General features: G+C 40.1%; 1 protein-coding gene across 32 annotated transcripts in view; it reads right to left on the reverse strand.

Annotated features, from left to right (window-relative positions):
- Nucleotides 1-499: 499 nt before the first annotated feature.
- camk2b1 (calcium/calmodulin-dependent protein kinase (CaM kinase) II beta 1) overlaps nucleotides 500-18,131 on the reverse strand; it is an 80,941-nt gene continuing 63,309 nt past the window's right edge. For 15 of the 32 annotated variants that reach the window (XM_076891148.1, XM_076891145.1, XM_004566662.3 and 12 more), the window contains 6 exons: nucleotides 16,659-16,703; nucleotides 14,523-14,571; nucleotides 8,222-8,297; nucleotides 8,038-8,132; nucleotides 7,517-7,750; nucleotides 500-5,213 (listed from right to left, as the gene is read on the reverse strand). In XM_076891148.1, coding sequence (XP_076747263.1) covers nucleotides 7,518-7,750; nucleotides 8,038-8,132; nucleotides 8,222-8,297; nucleotides 14,523-14,571; nucleotides 16,659-16,703 — 498 coding nt within the window. In that variant the 3' untranslated portion in view covers nucleotides 500-5,213; nucleotide 7,517. Of the gene's footprint in view, nucleotides 5,214-7,516; nucleotides 7,751-8,037; nucleotides 8,133-8,221; nucleotides 8,298-10,646; nucleotides 10,737-14,522; nucleotides 14,572-16,658; nucleotides 16,704-18,131 lie in introns of all 32 variants that reach the window. The other 17 variants (XM_076891151.1, XM_076891149.1, XM_076891150.1 and 14 more) reach the window with 3 other exon arrangements.

Genomic DNA, 18,131 nt, shown 5'->3' on the forward strand with positions numbered 1-18,131 from the left:
AATCTGAGAAGCCTGATCTGAAACTTTTCTGTTAGTCACTGTGATTTGGAGCGACTAAAAGTGATCAAAAACCATTTAAATAACAATTTGACTAGTTCATCTTTTGGTTGTTTCAGTGGCTGAAACACTAAAAATAACGTTTTTTTTCCTCCTTTTTTGGACACCTGCTGTATTTGAAAGCAATTTGAGTCTTTTTAATTATTATTGTTGCATGGAGGATTTACAAAACTCACTGAAGATGTTATAATGAAAACACTGAACATTTGAAAACCTCATCAGGCAAGTCTTGATACAAATACTGAAGCTGAGAACATTTCCTCTGTATTTGTATTTGATACTAATTAGTCTTATTAACTGTGGAGTTCAAGTTTTTCTCCTGATGAACAAATATTGTGAAAATATCAGAAAAACAAGTTCATTAATCTCCTGCTTTTTTTTCTGTCAGTAAAATACATCAAAGCCTGTCTGATGTGTCTGTAAACACAGAAGGACGCTGAACTTTCTATTTAAACTGTCATTTTATTGATAACACCTTAACACATTTTATTGAAGTTAGAGAAACACGTGAAGCACGTAAGAGAACAGAGCAATAATCAGAAGAATCCGAGAACTAGAGGATTAATATTATTATACAGAAGAAAACCAAAGTGACAGAAAGAGACAAAGGGAAAGTAGAAAGAGCCAACTGCAGAGAAATGATGGAACAAGGTTGGAAACCGAGAGAGTGGGGAAAGAATGAAAGACACCCTATGAAGAGAAGCCGGCTCAGTGTTGTCAGTGCAGCTCAGTCAGCGACTGTAAAAAGAAGATGGCAGAAGTTCAGAGTGGCTCCAGCTCATCTCAGTGATGCTTCATCTGACTAAATAACAGGAAGGCAGCAGAGCTCACAGTGGCCTCAAGAGGAGGACACTTCATGTGGTTTATATGCAGGGCTGCACAATGAATCACTGTTCCTTATTTCACCTTTGATGATTCTTACAGATGATGATTTATTAGAGGCATCAGTGTCATTTCAGTCCTAACTGTGCAGCTCTGATCAATAATCTGAATGGAAGCTGGTTCTTCTTCTACACTGATGAACTGCTGATGTCTCTGACTGGATTGTCTGTTTGATCTAAAGTTATTCTGCAGCTACATTAGAAGCATCAAGCTGCCTCAGTGTGTGTTTGTGCTTTATTTTGTGTGACAGCGCCCCCTGCTGGAGCATCTTTACTCTTTGAAGCAGCAGTGACTCTTGGGGCTGACGGTCACTCAGCTATGTACAAAAGGCAGCCAGTCTGCACTGGCAACACAGAGCCCCATAGAGAAGCATGCCAAATAATCATCATCACATCATCATCATCATCATCTTAACTGTCAACTTCCTCATAGTCATCCTCAGTTCTATAATCTATATATAATATTCCTTATCATTACAATCATCTTCATTATATCATCTGGAGACAAAAATAGTTATATGCACTTAAAAAGCTGAGAAAATAGAGAAAGGTCGAGTATACCAGCATTCAGTAGAAAATGAACCCAAATAAAAAGAAAAACACCAAAAAACAAGTAAAAACAAGTGTCCTATTGACTGTCATGCAAAGAAAAAAAGGCCAGCTACTCTGCTTGTTAGTTGCAGTTGTGTAATACTGTGAACTCATTTTAAATATGTGAATCTCATCATGATTTTAAAGTTTAGAAACACACAAAGAAGAACAGAAGAACGACACCTTTGTACTGTACATGCTGCTTTTTCTTCTTTTTCTGGAGGGAGGGGGTCATGTTAGCACGGTCACGCACATATGTGTGGTCAAAGGTAACCTTTGAGTATTAGAACAGGCTGAACTAGACATGAACATCATTACTAGATGAGACACAAGTATGATACAACATCTCTGTTGTTTACTGCAAGAAAAAAAACAAAACGTTAATCTGACAAAATCTTCACCATCTTATCAAAAAGGCGAAGTGTTGGGTGGGACAGTTCACACAAAATACAGTCCTGTATCATATGAATTTCAAAGCAAACATGTATCCCACTCTGTAAAAGTGGTAATGACATTAAGTAGAAGGAAAAAATGGACAACGTAAAACAGCAAAAAATGTAAATCTGCAGAAGAAAAACAGCAGAAAAAGCAAAAGTCATTTCCACCATGTTGGTCGTTACACAAAAACACATGCAGAATGCAGATTGGGTGTACTATCCATTTAAAAGCAGTCATGTTTATACATGAAGCATCGTCTCTTTAAACAACTGCAGACAGCACTTGCACAAGTGCATGATTTGTACAATAGGAAAAGAAAAAAAAAAAAAGCACAGTAAAAATGTCGACTACAATAAATAAATAAATATTCAAAATAAATTAAAACCTGAGGACTGTTCACCAAGACGACTGAGCGGTCTTTTTCTATCTTGGTCTGACCAATAGGGGCGAGACAAATGTCAAGGCAGCCAATGGTGGATGAGCAAAGTAAAGTGGAGCTGATGAAAAGTCAAACCTCCACAAAATCAGTTTTCAGTGCTGCAAAGTCCATCCGTTCAGTCCTGCCACCTCTGGCACAAGCACTTTATATCATAAAAAGCTGATAACACTTTACTGTAACACAAACAAACCAAAATAACAGAGTAAAAGCATGAAAAAAAGAAAAAAAAAACACATGAAAGAAAGCAGATGAAAACAGTCCTGGGCTGAAGGCAGGGGACTGATGTGCCCTCCAAAAAAAAAAAGCCTTCTCATTTCATCATCCACACGGCACACACTTCCAAAATATCCTCCCAGGCTTGTAAAGAATACACACTGAAAGCAACCAATGTACATGCGTGCAGACACACTCACATAAATATTGCACCTGTGGCAAAAGACTAGCAAAATGCACACGCCCAGCCAAACGCAGCCTTCATTCTTCATCGCTGATATGGGCGTTACGCTGATCTGCGTGTGCTTCGTTTAGACCAAGCTGCAGCACCAGCGTGCTGTGCTGTGGCTCTGGAAGTGAGAAAGCTCAAACATCTACCGGGATCCTTTCTTCAATGTGCTGACTGCTTTTGTCATTTTGAGTGGGGAAAAAAGGACCTGCTGTTTTTCACCGACATTTTTGGAACTTAAAAATACCTCACACGTTCAGAAAAGACCACAGAGCTCTGATATTCAGCTGTTGCCTAGCAAACAGCAGGACTCGCCCAACATCCCATCTCTCCGCCAAACACCTTTTCTGCACCACTGACCAGAAAATAAAACCATCTCCAGGTGGGGTGAAGGCTGAACCAGCATTCACAGAGATTCGTGAGAGAAGCAAGGTTTAGGAAACAGCACGTCAAAGCAACCCTGACCAGACTATTTCAGAAGAAATTATCTGTACGCTATAATAATATTCAGCATATCTGATTCATTATTGGTTATAACAAAACACATTCACCTTCACAAGATGGTCACTATAAGATGAAATACATATATCTGATATCGTTTAATAAATTGTGGTCCTTTCTAACCTGTTTGAAAGTCTTGAAATCCATAAATAATTTAAGTTAGTACAGCACTTTGTTCCAATTCACATTGAGTTTCTTGCCGTGAGTTATTCTCCTGAAACTCTACAAGCGTTTCTTCAACACTGTAAAGTTTCAGTCGCAGGAACATTATTATTATTTGTTGTGCAGCAAATAAATTTTTTTTTGATTTTTGAGCTTTTGGGAAATATTCTAAATTATAATGCAAACTTTAATTCATTTTAACTGGGTTTTGCTGTTAATCGAGCCCAGTACAATACAGCCTCTATAAAAGTACTCCTCCCTGCTTCACCAAGCTAGCCGCCTGCTGACCTCAATCTAGTGTAAGTAATATACTGAATGTGAATAAATGCCTCACATAATTCACCTGAAAGAAGCCAAATTATCCCATCAAAAGAAATTATTTATAACAACCTAAGAGGCAACAGGCACTATGATGTACTCAGCTTCAGTTACTTTATAACCATTCCTAATCATCTGTGTTTTTTCAAATACCAGCAATGAATAGCCTTCATTGGAGCAGAGGTTTCACCGTGACACATTTTTCTTACAACAGCTTGATACATCACTCTAGAATCAAGCATCCTGGTCACAGAGACAAACCTCTTCATGTCCATGTTCTTGTTACTGCTTCGTTTTACACCCATCAGCTCAGACATTTAGAGATCAGGGCGTCACCGGTGTTGGAAAGTAGCACTCCTGCTGCATGCTGTTTGCTTTGATTTGAAGCCCAGTTAAGCAAACCTGTTCTCCTGTCTTTTACTTTGCAGCAAGGGAGAAACAACAAGTTCCTCCAACTGTACCGACTTATCGTGACTGGACTAACATGCACTTACTCAGCACACCCATACACACACTTCAGGGCTCGATCTCTACATGGACGCCCATCAGACGCACCCCTTCCAAAAAAAAAAAAAAAGAAAAGAAAAAAGAAAAAAAGAACAAAAAAGAAAATACAATTAAAATAACATTAAAAAATAAAACTGCAAACGCACAATCAAAAACATGTTAACCATGAGTTTGGGCACACTGTTATAGCTAACATACAAGAAGCAAATTACAAAAACTGCCAATATCATTTTCCACTTAATAGCCACAATAAAAAACAGCCACTGTAAATATGGGGCAGGGGGACATGCTTCCTTAAAAAGATAGAGAAAAAACGATTTTCTTTAACTCTAAAAACCACTGGCATCATCTGAATTATACAAATTACATATACAATTGCAAATGTGTAATAATAATTATAATAATAATCATAATAATAGAGTAATGATAATAGATTTTACTTAAAACTTTACATACTGTATTTCCAGTGCAGTGTTTATGTCACACAAGTGTGGATTCACAGGAGGACAAGAGGGTTGGTGTCACAAAAGACCACAGGAAGGAATCACACCCAGTGCTGAAAAACACCCCCACCCCCATCAAACACCCAGCGTGCCGGAGGGAAGAAGAGGAAGTCGTGAGGGATGAAGGACGCTGCTGCTGTTCGACGGTTGTCAGAAGGTGCGGTAGGACAGGTGACAAACAGGGGGCAGTAGTAGTAAAAGAAGAGATGCATGCTGGGAGGGGGTTGAGGCCGGGCGTCCAGTTTGTTGTTGGAGGACAAAGAGCTCCCAGACCACTACTGGACGTGTTCTTTCACCCCTTCCTCATCCTCCTCCTCTGCCTCCTCCTCTCTCCAGCAGAGCACTCCTGACAGATGAAACTACAGCACTTAACCCTGAGAAGGAAAAACAACAACAAAAACACCCTGAACATTAAATAATTACACAAATCAAAGTGTCACACACATACATAATTTAAAAAATGGCTTTAAAACACTGGTAAATGGATTTAGTGGATTCATAACAACTGTTAGTCGAATCGAGCTGGAATATTTTCCTCAGCTGTTTCTCACATGTAGCACACAACAGGAAATAGCCACTTCTGATGCATCTGCCCTGAATAATATATGGATATAGCACACAGGAGGCAGCACACACGATGCCCACGTGTTATTAGTGAATGCACCAGCCTGTTACTACTATTGCCACATTGATCCAATCGAACATCACACTAGGGCTGCTCAATTAATCGAATTTTAATCACGATTATGATCTGGGCTTTCAACGATCATTAAAAATGACTGAGCCGATTATTAGCCCCTCCCTCATTTATCCGCGACACCTTAAAGGCCGGTCCGTGAAAATATTGTCGGGCATAAACCGGTCCGTGGCGCAAAAAAGGTTGGAGACCGCTGATTAAGAGGACCCGAGGGAAGCTCGGAAAGCTAAGCAGAAGTTATTTGGAGAGTGACTGCCGTTGGTTGAAAAGAGAGTTTAAAAAAAAAAAAAAACTTCAGTGGTGTTGCACACTATTTTATATTATTTTTTAAAGTCATTGTTAACCCTTTAAAGCCGGTCAGAGCAGCACGCTCCGTTTTGCGTAACTATTGTTAAATCCCTGTAGAACCTGAACCGTGTAAGCTAGCGCAATAATTTGTTTTGCATATGAAACCGGAGGAGTTGTACTTACATCTGATGCCATCAGCTTGTCCTCGGTCACGGTTTCGTTCCACATATAGCTTTGCAAAAATTGCATAAAAAGCGCTTGCAGGAACAAAAACATAATATTCCAGAAACACGCTTTGCCGTTCCTATCAGCTGTTCGTAACACTTCCCACAGTGAAATGATGCACCTGCTGTTTTCTTTGCAAATTTGCATCATAGGATTGTTTTTTGTTTTTCCTGCAGTATATAAAAATTGCTGTATCTCCAAAATAAAACTATGAAGACACTCAAAATAAATTTCCTGTGGTGGGAAACTATTTTTTGCAACTTTATTGTATTTAAAGTTTTGAGGGATAAGCCTCTTAAATTTCTCCAAGTAGAAATATATGTAAACAAAACAAAAGCGATTTTCAATTTTTTTTGTAGTTTATTGCACTTTTTTGCAATTTATGTAATTACTATGCACTTAATGCATACATATTATTAAAATATGGGCTATAACAGTTGTATTGATGTATAGCAACTTGAAATGCTCCCACAAATGGCACTACAGCATGTAAAAAAAAAAATATAAGCTCTGGTGGACTTGGTTCTATAGTAGGTCTTAAAGGGTTAAATAAATATCGTCAAATAATCGTGATCTCAATTTCAGTGAAAATAATCGTGATTATCATTTTTGCCATAATCGAGCAGCCCTAATCATCACACTTTGTTCCAGGAAGCTGTGCAATTGAAAGGCGACTAACAAGCATGCACATCTTGCAGTTTCGACACAAGAATGTTTATAAATTTTAGGAGAATCAGGTTGGAATATTTTGTCCTTTCTCACATAATGTGTAGCCCACAGCAGGAATTAGCCTGCTTTGGATGTGTTCACACTAATGAAAATACTCCAGAGAGAGAGCTGCCTGGACAGAGCGTGCAGAAAGCAGCACACATCACACCACTGCACTTAGTTTGCACATCGGTAAATCTGATATGATGTGGATTCTCACATGCTTACCCTTTCTACTATTAAACAGTATAAACAATCAAAGAGAACAAACCAAAATGCACCCAAGGATTAAAAAAAATCAGTCTGGTTATATAAAGAGCTGTTCATAGCAAACTGATTAAGGGTCTTTTTCTTTATTTCCAGTTGAAAATATACAGAGGTGGGTGCTGATATCAATTCACTTTGGCATAACAGGTTCAGCGTATAACAGGTGAGCAAAAAGCTCAGGAATACTTTGAGTACTCAATACTTTTCTTCTGCTCTTGGCTCTGCATTATTTCAAAGAGAGTGTCAATGAGAGCTGTGAGCATCTACTGTTTAAACTTTACGTTTATGAGGGGCAGCCAATCACAAGGAATTTGGCTTACAGTAAGAGAAACAGCTTGATTCAGAGCCCAGGAGGTGCACCAAGATGCAGTTTTTAAAAAAATCCTTTTTTAACTTAAACTATCAATCATGTAAAGGTACACTGGTAAGGTCCAAGAAAATACACATGGAACTGGAACAAATCCTTCTGCTTTCAGTTTACTCAGTCCATACCTTACTGGAGTGGCGCAGCTGGTGCGCCTGAGCAGTGGAAGTGGATGTTCTGCCACTTGCTGTCTCTGCGATGCCAGACACGAGTCTCCTCTGACTGGCTGGACCGCGGCCGACCCTGGCCGTCAACAAACTGAGTCAGGCGGATGTAGGCGATGCAGGCTGCATCCTCGCCGATCAGGTGCACATGGGGGTTCAGGATGGTGGTGTGGATCGGCTTGCTGTTCTTAGCCAAAACTGAAAGGATGATGAGGACAACGTCATCAAATACGATGGCACAACTACAATAATGACAGGACCAGTGTTACTACTGATGATTCAATTTAGTTATATCAATGGAAATTAATTCACAATACCAGGAAGCAGGAAAAAAGTAGGTAAACATACAAAAGCATATATTGTGTTACCAGTACACACTCATCCAAGTGTAAATGTAAGCGCTGCCGTGGAGTATTCGTCTGTATTAATCTCGGTTTGTGGTTTAGGCAAATATGCTTTTCATCAAATGTATCTATTAATCTTACGGTTCTCAAAGTAGAATCTGTGGAAATCCATTCCCTCTACCAGGTTGCCCAGGGCCTCCGGCTCAAATGAAGTCAGTCCAGGGTCGCAGATCTTACTGAAGAGCACACATGAGCGCATTTTAAAGATGCCAAACACTAACTTTAAACCACAGAAACTACCTAGTACATACAAAAAGAGACTCACGCGTATGCCTCAAAGTCTCCGTTGTTGATGGCCTCTATCAGCTGTTCGGTTATCTTGATAATTTCTTGCTTGCGTGCTGCAGTGAACATGTACGAGCAAAAGTTATTCAGAGGCAAACACAAGAGCCATCAATGTTAGCTCATTTAACTTCAGGTCATTTAAACACAGTTTTAACTCATTTACACCAAACAGATGCTCAGGCAAAGGCAGTTAGCGCACCAGCTACGCTAGAAAAACTGAGAAAATAAATCAATGAGCAAAATGTAGCAGCAGCAGGTTAATTCATACACGCCACAGAGACACATACAAGAGGCCGGGTGATCATGTGATCCTGGACACTGTCAAACACACCTTAACATGAGCACACACCAGGCTTCTCTTTACATCACCACAAACCGTGTCACCTATATATTTAAGGGCATAACAGTGAGTCAACACACACAGATCCTCTGTGCTGTTAGCGGTGCTCTCTGTGGAGCAGCACACAGGAGGTTAATAAGGCTCAGAAGTAAAGTGCATCACATTAAACACAAAGTACTTCACTCCATATACACCTGTTCGCACAATCAGAACACAAACTACCAAACAGGCGCCCTGTGAAATCCTAACACGTCATTTGATAAGGGCTCCTGACTGGATACCATGCGCAGGGTTGGGGTTTGGCTCACTAAGTACTCACTCTGGGAGGAAGACAGGGGAGGGCTGGAGGGGGTGTGAGGGGGAGGTGGGGAAGTGGTGTGTGCATGTGGAGGGGTAGGCCTGGCACTAGGTACCGGCGCAGCATCGACTTCGGGCGCAGGGGCCGCCGGCGCCCTGCGAACGCTGCTTACCAGGTCTGTGAGCCGAGACACTGAGTGCAGTCCAGGCAAGATGGATGGATGGATGGATGGATGGATGGGTGAAGGAGGAACGCATAGAAACAGATTAAAAACATTGTCAGAAGGTGGTAGAGACAAGGAGAAGAGAGGAATGAATAAACAAGGAAATCCCTTCAGGAACTATAGTTCACTATAACAGTACAGTGAACTTAAATTATGCAGAGTAATTTTACAGGTAATCATAGATAGACCATCATAGATCTGCAAGGTTTAGCTGCCTTTGTACGGCAAGATTACATATAAAGTCTTAAGAATGATTTATCATCAGTCTGACATGTTAAAGTGCACATTTATTTAAATAATTAATTAAATGTGTGAAATGTAAGAAAGCTCAAATTTAAAACAATGTAACACTGAACTAAAAACATGTCAGGATACAAAAGTAATACTATGTGATGATTATGCAATAAATATTGACATTTTTAAATTAAAAAACCCCATTTGCACTACATATATTTTGAGACTGCATTTTGAGGTCGCTTTAGACGGATAAGCTTTATTTATATCTCTCCTGCAACTATAAAGGTTATTTTTAAAACTGTTAAAGGGACTACAGAAATATCCAGAAAACAGCTGTGAAAAAACAGCAGTTTTAATTCCTCCTCATCTTTCCCAAAATAGCACATGAAAATCAGATCAGTATCAGTGCATCTTTTCATGCATCATCTTGGCAATAAATGAGAGCAAGAGGAAGATGCTAACTTATACATATATTTCTCATTTAGTTTTCTCTGTCTGTTGTCGCTCTTTTCTACTTACTCTGCATGGGGACTACCGGGGTGTGTGGAGGGGAGGGGGCAGAGAGGGCAGAGGGAGGTGGAGTGTTGGCTCTCCCTTCTCCGTCAGCTACGGGCCCTGATCCCCTACGCACTGAGCCCAGCAGGTCAGCGAACTTTGCGGCAGCTGAATTTAGGAACGGAGGAACATGAGGAATGACACTTAAATGTAACCGCACGAATGAAAGTTTGTCTAGGAGAGCACTAAGACAAGCAGTCCTCTCAGACTAATGTGAAAAAAAAAAGATCTATATTTATTTACATGAATATATCAAATGACACATCATTTGATGTAGCGCTACGGTGCTGACTACATTATCAGAGCTCTTCAAGACAAAGTTAAACTCAAACAAAGACAGTGAAAGAAACATAAGACAGGGTTCATGCCAAGAACTGGAAAGCAGTCGCACTGTGTTGTTATTCCATGAACATCCAATTGAGGGAGACAAAGAGTTGTCCTAATCCTATGTGGTGTAGGTGGCACAAGGTGGGAGGAAGGGACGGTAGAGGAGCGATATGCTACAGAGCACTCTGGTGGTTTATAGAACTTTTCCCTTTTCTGTATTTAAGTTGTTAATTTCAGACTGATGCAGAAATAGAGACAAGGCTTTCTAAGTCAAGGCGTTGCAGGGATTTAGTGGCTCTACACAGCAGCAGATGCATGCTTTTAATATAAGCGAGGACTGTTTTTAATACAAGCAAAACACGCAGAAAGTGATTTAGTCAACTTTTTGAATGCGTTATAGGCATTTGGCGGCCATGCTGACTTACAGTGCACAGCAGCTGAGGAGCTGTGAGAGCTATCAGGTTGGGAGCTTGTGCTGGACTGCGCCTTAAGCGAGCTGTTGTCTAAGCTCTTCCCTAACACACACACACACACACACACACACACACACACACACATATATATATATATATATATATATATATATATATATATATATATATATATATATATATATATATATATATATATATATATATATATATATATATATATATATATATATATATATATATCACAAGAGAGATGAGAGCCATATTCATACTTTGCACACAAAAACAGAAATGTCCCAGTGAGGAACGGTTGGAACTACATATGAGATGGCATGAAGGGGGCAGATGAATGTGATGAGCGCAGTCTGTCTTTACTTTTTCAGAAAAATTACTGCTACTATTTGGCACAGCAGTCTGTCAATAGATTGAGCAAGAGGGAAAAAAAAAAAAAAAAAAAGAGGGAAAAAAAGAAGCCTTTTTCTCGTTATCTCAGTTAATGACTCCATTTTGGCAGGATTTACAACTGCGGCTGCCGCTGCATGAGAGGTTTTACTGAGACTTCAATGGGAGTCTTGCCAGTAAGCAGAGGACGAATGATGACAACAGTGATGGCCATGATGATAATGAGAGAGAGTTGGATGTTACTCATTATCGCTTGTCTGTTTAATCAGCTGGCACGCGAACAACTCATTGACAAATAGAGGGAAAGAAAAGGCCCCTGCAGGGAAACAAGGAATTTGCTGCCACTGGAAGTACACCCACTTAAACACAATTACATGAAATTCACAGACCAACTATTAAACAATCCACACCTTCTGCAACAGTAATTTTGACATTTTTCTGTTATCACTAAAATTAGTTGTGCTAAGTACAGAAACCAAGTATAATGAGGGGAAACCAAGAAAAATCTGTCAGTGTGCAACCAACAGTAGGTGACTGACAAGCGATATCTTGGAAGTGCAGAGCATAAATATTCCAGCGATGGACAGTTAATTCAACAGATGTCAAATAAGAAGAATACTGGGATTATTAAATTAACACCCAATAACCCTTCAAATTCTAACACAAAAACATGTAAATTAATGACTGAAAACAGCAATCAGCCCTCAGAAAGCTGCATGCAACATATTCGCTTCTACAGACTTATTGAGGCTAACAAAACAGATATGTACTCAGATGCTCTGAAGGCCAGTGCAGGTGTTGGGTTACAAGCCAGCTGTCGAGCACTGACCTCACAAGAAGATCCTATAAAGCCAAGCGAGAGACAAACTACTCCAACCAAACACGCCACACTCACCTGGTTCTTGTAGTTTTCTCTGAGCAATCTGAGTGTTAGCTCCCTAAGAGCCCTCAAACTATTGCTATCCAAGGGTGGCGCTAGCCGAGCGGTTTGTCTTTAACACCTCTCCGGGAGCTCCGTCTCGGTTTCCTGCCACTGGTGCTAAGTTTAGACACCTCTCCCTTTAGCCCAGACTTCCATCCAAAGGTGTCCTAGCCCCCTCCACTTCTGCCAGAGGGGTGGGGTGGTGGCGCTCCAATTTAGAGTAGGGGGATGATGCAGGAAAAGTACAGTAGTATACAGTACTTCCTTTGTGCATAAAGTTTTTCCAGGCGATACAATGTTCTGTCAAGATGCCCTACCTTCATAACGTTTGTTTTAATGCTAACGTTTAGGCACATCATTTGACATTGGATGACAATTTGACTAAGGTGCAGTACAGAAACACTTCCAATCAGTTCACTGAAAGATTTCAGACAAATTAATCAAAGCGCCAAAAGACCAAATTTACTGGAACTGCATCAATTTTTTTTTAAAAAACTGATAGATTAAAAAGACTAAACCTGCACCCTTCTTGACAGCCAGCAGGGTGCTACACCTCTGTTTATAAAAAGAGTGACTGGAGAAATGTACGATAAAATTACTTCTCGCTTGATTTATGACTTCAATAAACACATTTCTACTGATTTTATGGTCTCAATAATAAATTAGTTTCATGTATCATTTAGTACAACACATTAATTGACTTCAGAGCCATCAAAGTAACATGAATCCTAAACTGCACACCTCTGTATGAACCGATCTCCTGACTCCAGGAGGATAACTGGATCAGGATCAATTTTTGATATTTCCTCTAGAACATCGAGATAATGTCTCCCAACTTTTCTTATTTCAACTTAATAGGTCTTTTTGAATATATGAAGAAAAGGTTAAATCTTCTTTTGAAAAACTTTTAGGATGCATTAACTCGAAACACTAATCACTCCCAACTTGGTGCTAAAATTTTAATTCAAATCCAGCAAGTTGGAGCAAGTTTTGTGCTGGCAAACGCCCTGATCACATCGCTTCCTTGGCAGAGGTAATAAGCAACTATAATAAAAGCATTCGGAGTACTGTTTCCAACATTTTTTTTCTACGAGACCTACATGATGGCTCTTCTGCGGTTGCTAGGGAATTTGTGACATAGCAGCAAAACCTCTGTAGGGAGGAGGAGGAGGACGATGAGGAGGAGGAGATGGAAGCGCACATCCTGTTCTGTATGCTTGGCACCAAAATGAGACATTCATGACCCGATTTAGATGCATTGTACTCAGCTGAGATGTGGAGAACAGGGGTGTTTGAGTGTGTTGGTATAGATAAGCTGAAATTATGCTTTCACAGTAACACAAGAGAAAAACACACACCGAGTGGACACAAAAGGCTAGACACAAAAACACTTTGTGGAGTTATTTGCTGATATGTGTGATACGCCTTTGAAAGAGTGTTTTTTTCCTCTCTCGCAACACTAGCCAAGTGACACACGCACACACAGCCACAACTACACAGCTCCAAAAGCTGACACCCCACACAGGCATGTTGGTATTTAAGGGGTGTGTGCTCCTCAGTATTAAGATTTCAGCCAAACACTTTTGAGCCAAACCACAACAGCATTACAAGGCCTCTTACATTTCACAGCCCTCGTCTCACATCTCAAACACACAAAATCATAACCATACATGTCTTCGTTATAGAGCTCCGTGAGGAATCAGTAAGAGGTTAGACGTGAGCCAGATGACTAAATTAGAGCTAATCTACTGCATGTGCACCACACATGATGTGCATCTAGGACTCTTTTTAAACAATAACCCTTTTAGTACATATAGCATGTGCTGCTCAGCCTTCTGCAAAGCAACAGAATTTTAAATAAATCCAGTCATTACGCTCTTCATTCCACTCGAAGCCACTATGAAGACAAAGCCGGTCGCATGAGAGTTTGTCAGCAGTTGGCATCAAAAAAAAAAATTTCTGCCCCAAGGCTCGTGATAACACAGTCTAATAAACAAGAGAAGCTCATGCAAAGCAGAGCATGTAAGTATTAAGAGCCTCCCTAGACCCTCAGTACATTTGACTGTAATTTTTAAGCTTTTAAAAATTGTAGCAATTTCATAAAGAGGCATTCATTCAGGTACAATTATGTCAGTAACAAAGAGCAGCTTTCACCGCAAGGAGAATCCATTTTCCCAGCAACTAAAGAGCAATAACAGAGCCTGTCAAAATCCACCATTATAAAGCTGAGAACTTAACAACTGAAAGGCAATCAGCCAAATCTCCAACATATTCCATTAAAGTGCGCTGTCACACGGTTGTCATCGACTTGTAATGAACAGTTTTAGTGTTTCTGTTGTTTAAAAACTTACTTTTCTGGCTCCTGAAATTTTTGATTACTAGATGCACATTAAGTTCAGCTGTCACACAAGTTGTTCACTGACTGACTGCAGTGACAAACAAAAGCCTGGAAATGTCAAGTGATGATCCAAAACTGGTCAAGACCCCTGGAGTGTTGTGACTTTTCATTCGGAGCAAACAGCTTCTCCTTTTATTTGCAGTCTTACCTTTCACATCTTCGTCCTCCACAGTGGTGTTGCTGCTGTCCGACGATTCCTGGAGATCAGAGATAAACAGTTAGCTAAGGTTCGGCCATGACAGGGCACACATTCGCGCTGAATGCACATGAAGAGGGACGTCACAAGAAGGGCAATGAGACTTGATGTACACAGACACAAGACTGGCCAGCAGGGGGCACCCTATGTTGCCATGTCATGTCTTTACAAACCCAAAACAGCGTAAAATACACCAAGACCAGTTACTTACTGTGGATTTAGTTCATAAGCAAAACACAAAATCGAACTGCAAATACGTTAGTTACTATCATCCAGCCTTTGTAACTATTATTTGTTTACTTATTTTTGCATTAACAATTCAAAAACTTAAAAGTGTCAGTCTATATTTAACCTTTTTACACTCAAACCTCTTTTCTTCTACTCATGCAGCTTCGTCCTATCTGTGTACTGCACCAAGTGGACAAATGATGCCTTTGCTTCAGTGGGAGCACTTATATCATGCTAAAACTGACAGAAACTGCTTTCCATTTCAATAACGCTAGTAGACAGAACAGATTCTCACAGGGCGATATGTTGTCATCTTAATCAGGGGCTGCATCCCTCAAATCTAATCATCTACCCGTCTGCCTGCTTGCCTGCCTGGCTGGCTGTCTCCCTCTTCTTAGGCTTTTGCCAGAGGAGGAGTTTCTCATTTCCAATTAGAAGATTAAATGGGCCTAAATTCCCCTGCATGAAGAGTTGAGAGACTCTGTGACCTCATTAGAAGCATGCACGTGTGCTAACAGCCTCACGAGCACAAAGCACCAAAGTGGTTTCATACATAGCCTTTTAAAGAGCAGCTGGTGGCCTGACCGGAGAGGAAGAGCGAAAAGAAAAACTGTTTTCATGTGAATGCGAAGGAAAGAAGTGTGGAAAGGATTGTCAACTATTTGAAATATAAGTAAAAGTGTGATTACGCCTACAGTTTGTTTTCTTTGGTTTGAATCATTGAGATGTTTCCTGTAACATTCTGCATCTTATTCATTTTGTTTGACCCTCCTTTGAAAACTATTCATTGTGTAAATATGGTGAATTTATTTTCTTTGTTCTTTTATGCGACATTCATTTCTCGGGTCACATATTGAAGCCTCGCATTTACTTGATCTCGACTCCTCTTTATTGTTGCCTCACAAAGTCCAGAATCTATCAAACTTAACTTACCAGATGGACAGAGCTGAGTGAGTAAGTGCTAAAGAGGTCAAGTGTGCTTCTTTAAACCAGGCGGGTGTGAAAACATAAACTGCACTGAAGACTAATCTTCCACATACTTTCATCGCCTTCCTGCATAGCCTCTGTTTGAGCTTAGAGAGTGAGAATTCAAAGTCATGTACTGTATTTCACACATATAACTGACCCACAATCAAAAGATCACTGCGCTTTATTAAAAAACATGAATATCTCTTTCAAACAAAGTTCTGCTACTTCTCACTTTGGGTATAACAACTCGGGAAAAACACCTCAGTCATGCCTATGAGGAAGTGATCTTACTGCAAAGGCATGCATGTTCATGCACAAGCTATAAACACATACACATTCACACTGGTTACACCAGCAACTTTTAAGAGATTATATGACAGTAAGAGAGGGTACAACGAGACACCATCAGTCAGTATAATGCAAATAAAAAGTTTTACCTATATCATATATATAAATAAATTACAATGCTGAATGCTGAATATAACAGTCTTAAAGATCCAAAGACACCAGTCTCAGGTTCCATTCATTGGCTAAAATATAACAGCTAAGCTTATAAGGACTGCCACTATTCTCACTTGAATAGACATTAAGTATAGTTAGAATTCCCTTAATCCTAATACATGCGTGTGTTGAGGTCCCCCTTGGTGGCAGACTAACACAAGTTTGGTTGTTGGGGTAAACAACATTCGCTACCTAGCACCTGTTCCCTTCAGACAGACTTTTATCTGAGATTAATATTTAGTTACACACATAGACAAGTGCACAAAGCCATGTTGCACTCGCACAGATGCAGCATGAAAAAAAATATCAAAGGAGAGGAGAAGGTAAGGAAGAGGAGGAGAATGACAGAGCAGGAGAAAGAAGAGGTCTGGACTGGGGAATGACGTATACCTTTGTCCTGTCCACCGGATTATGGATGACAGTTGTCTGAGGTTCCTGGAGGAAGAGGAAAATGAGGAGGGGAGATGAAGGAAGATGAAATAAAAGAGAGCAAGTAAAGAAAAAGTGGAAGAGAAAGAGAGGGAGGGAAAGGAAGAGAGCAGAATTTGACATAAACGTAAATATAAATGAACCAAGTGTACCAGAAAGAGTGACATGAATGTTGTATGAAGAGAAAGTGCTTGTTAAGGATGGCAGAAAAGAGAGGGGAGAATCCTCCAAAGTCATAGAGTGGGTGGATGAACTGAAGACTGTAATTTGGAGTCAGTTCTGTTGCCTGTACACACACACACACACACACACACACACACACACACACACACACACACTCTAATCTGCAATGGGCACATCAGTGCTCACGCAAATTCACACACACACAGTGTTTTTTTGCATCACTTCAGAGGACATTACACTGACTGTTCTTCTTTTCCTGAAGACTTGACCCACACTGCGCCCCAACTACTGCGACCATCATTTTATCCTACATCCTTACACTAAAATCTGATGACCTGTTTTTTAAAATCTCAAAACGGAGGCGAGTCCCCGTAATATAAACAGCTCTACATATGTCCCCACAACATAAGTAATACAAGTGCAAATACACACATACACGGAGTAAGTACACAGCCTAAGGGAAGAGATGGCATGAAGTTGCACTCAAAGCTGTGACATCTTTTTGAACTTTAACTTATCTAGGCTTTTGTTTACATGGGTACTCCTTATTTCTGCACCACCTTGCTGTGCATGCATAATTTCAAACTGTTTTCTATGCCTGAAAAGATGGAAATGCATGCCAAAACACAGAAATAGCAAATCGAAAGGGACAAAGGCATAATGACAAAAAAATCAGCCAGCTCATACAATATGCATAAAATATAATGTGACAGATTAAAAGAAAATGGCCTCAACATCTTGCAAAACATTGGCATACCCAGCAGAAAGACTCAGATGCCCCACAAGATGAAAAACGGGTCATTCTGTTCTTTCACACTCGTCTCAACAGAAACGGCGATCACTGCCGGGCAGACGCTGGCATCATTTCAGGGTCCTTTTTGAAATGGAATTTAATCAGAAACAGCTATTGTTGTTCAGGACTATGTGCAAAGAAATGGCTCAATCACTCAACAGGATTAGCCATATAACAATTTGTCATGCTAATTTTGCTGCTACCAACACTAAACTTCATGCTGAAACTAAGCTGTCTCTTAAAGTACAGCAAGGTAGTGGTTCCCAAGTTTTATCTTTTATCTGACATACCCCAAACCCTGTCAGGCAGACCCAAACCACTCTCACCTCACCAGTTACTCAAAGCATTTAGCTTACCATTTCTGAATGATGACCATTTAGGTATAGGCATAGTCTCCATTTAAACACTACTCATTATGTGCAGGGACCACTTCCAATCGCTTATTTTAGCTAACAATT

Source organism: Maylandia zebra, linkage group LG12, assembly GCF_041146795.1.
Source record: "Maylandia zebra isolate NMK-2024a linkage group LG12, Mzebra_GT3a, whole genome shotgun sequence".
NCBI classification, from domain to species: Eukaryota; Metazoa; Chordata; class Actinopteri; order Cichliformes; family Cichlidae; genus Maylandia; species Maylandia zebra.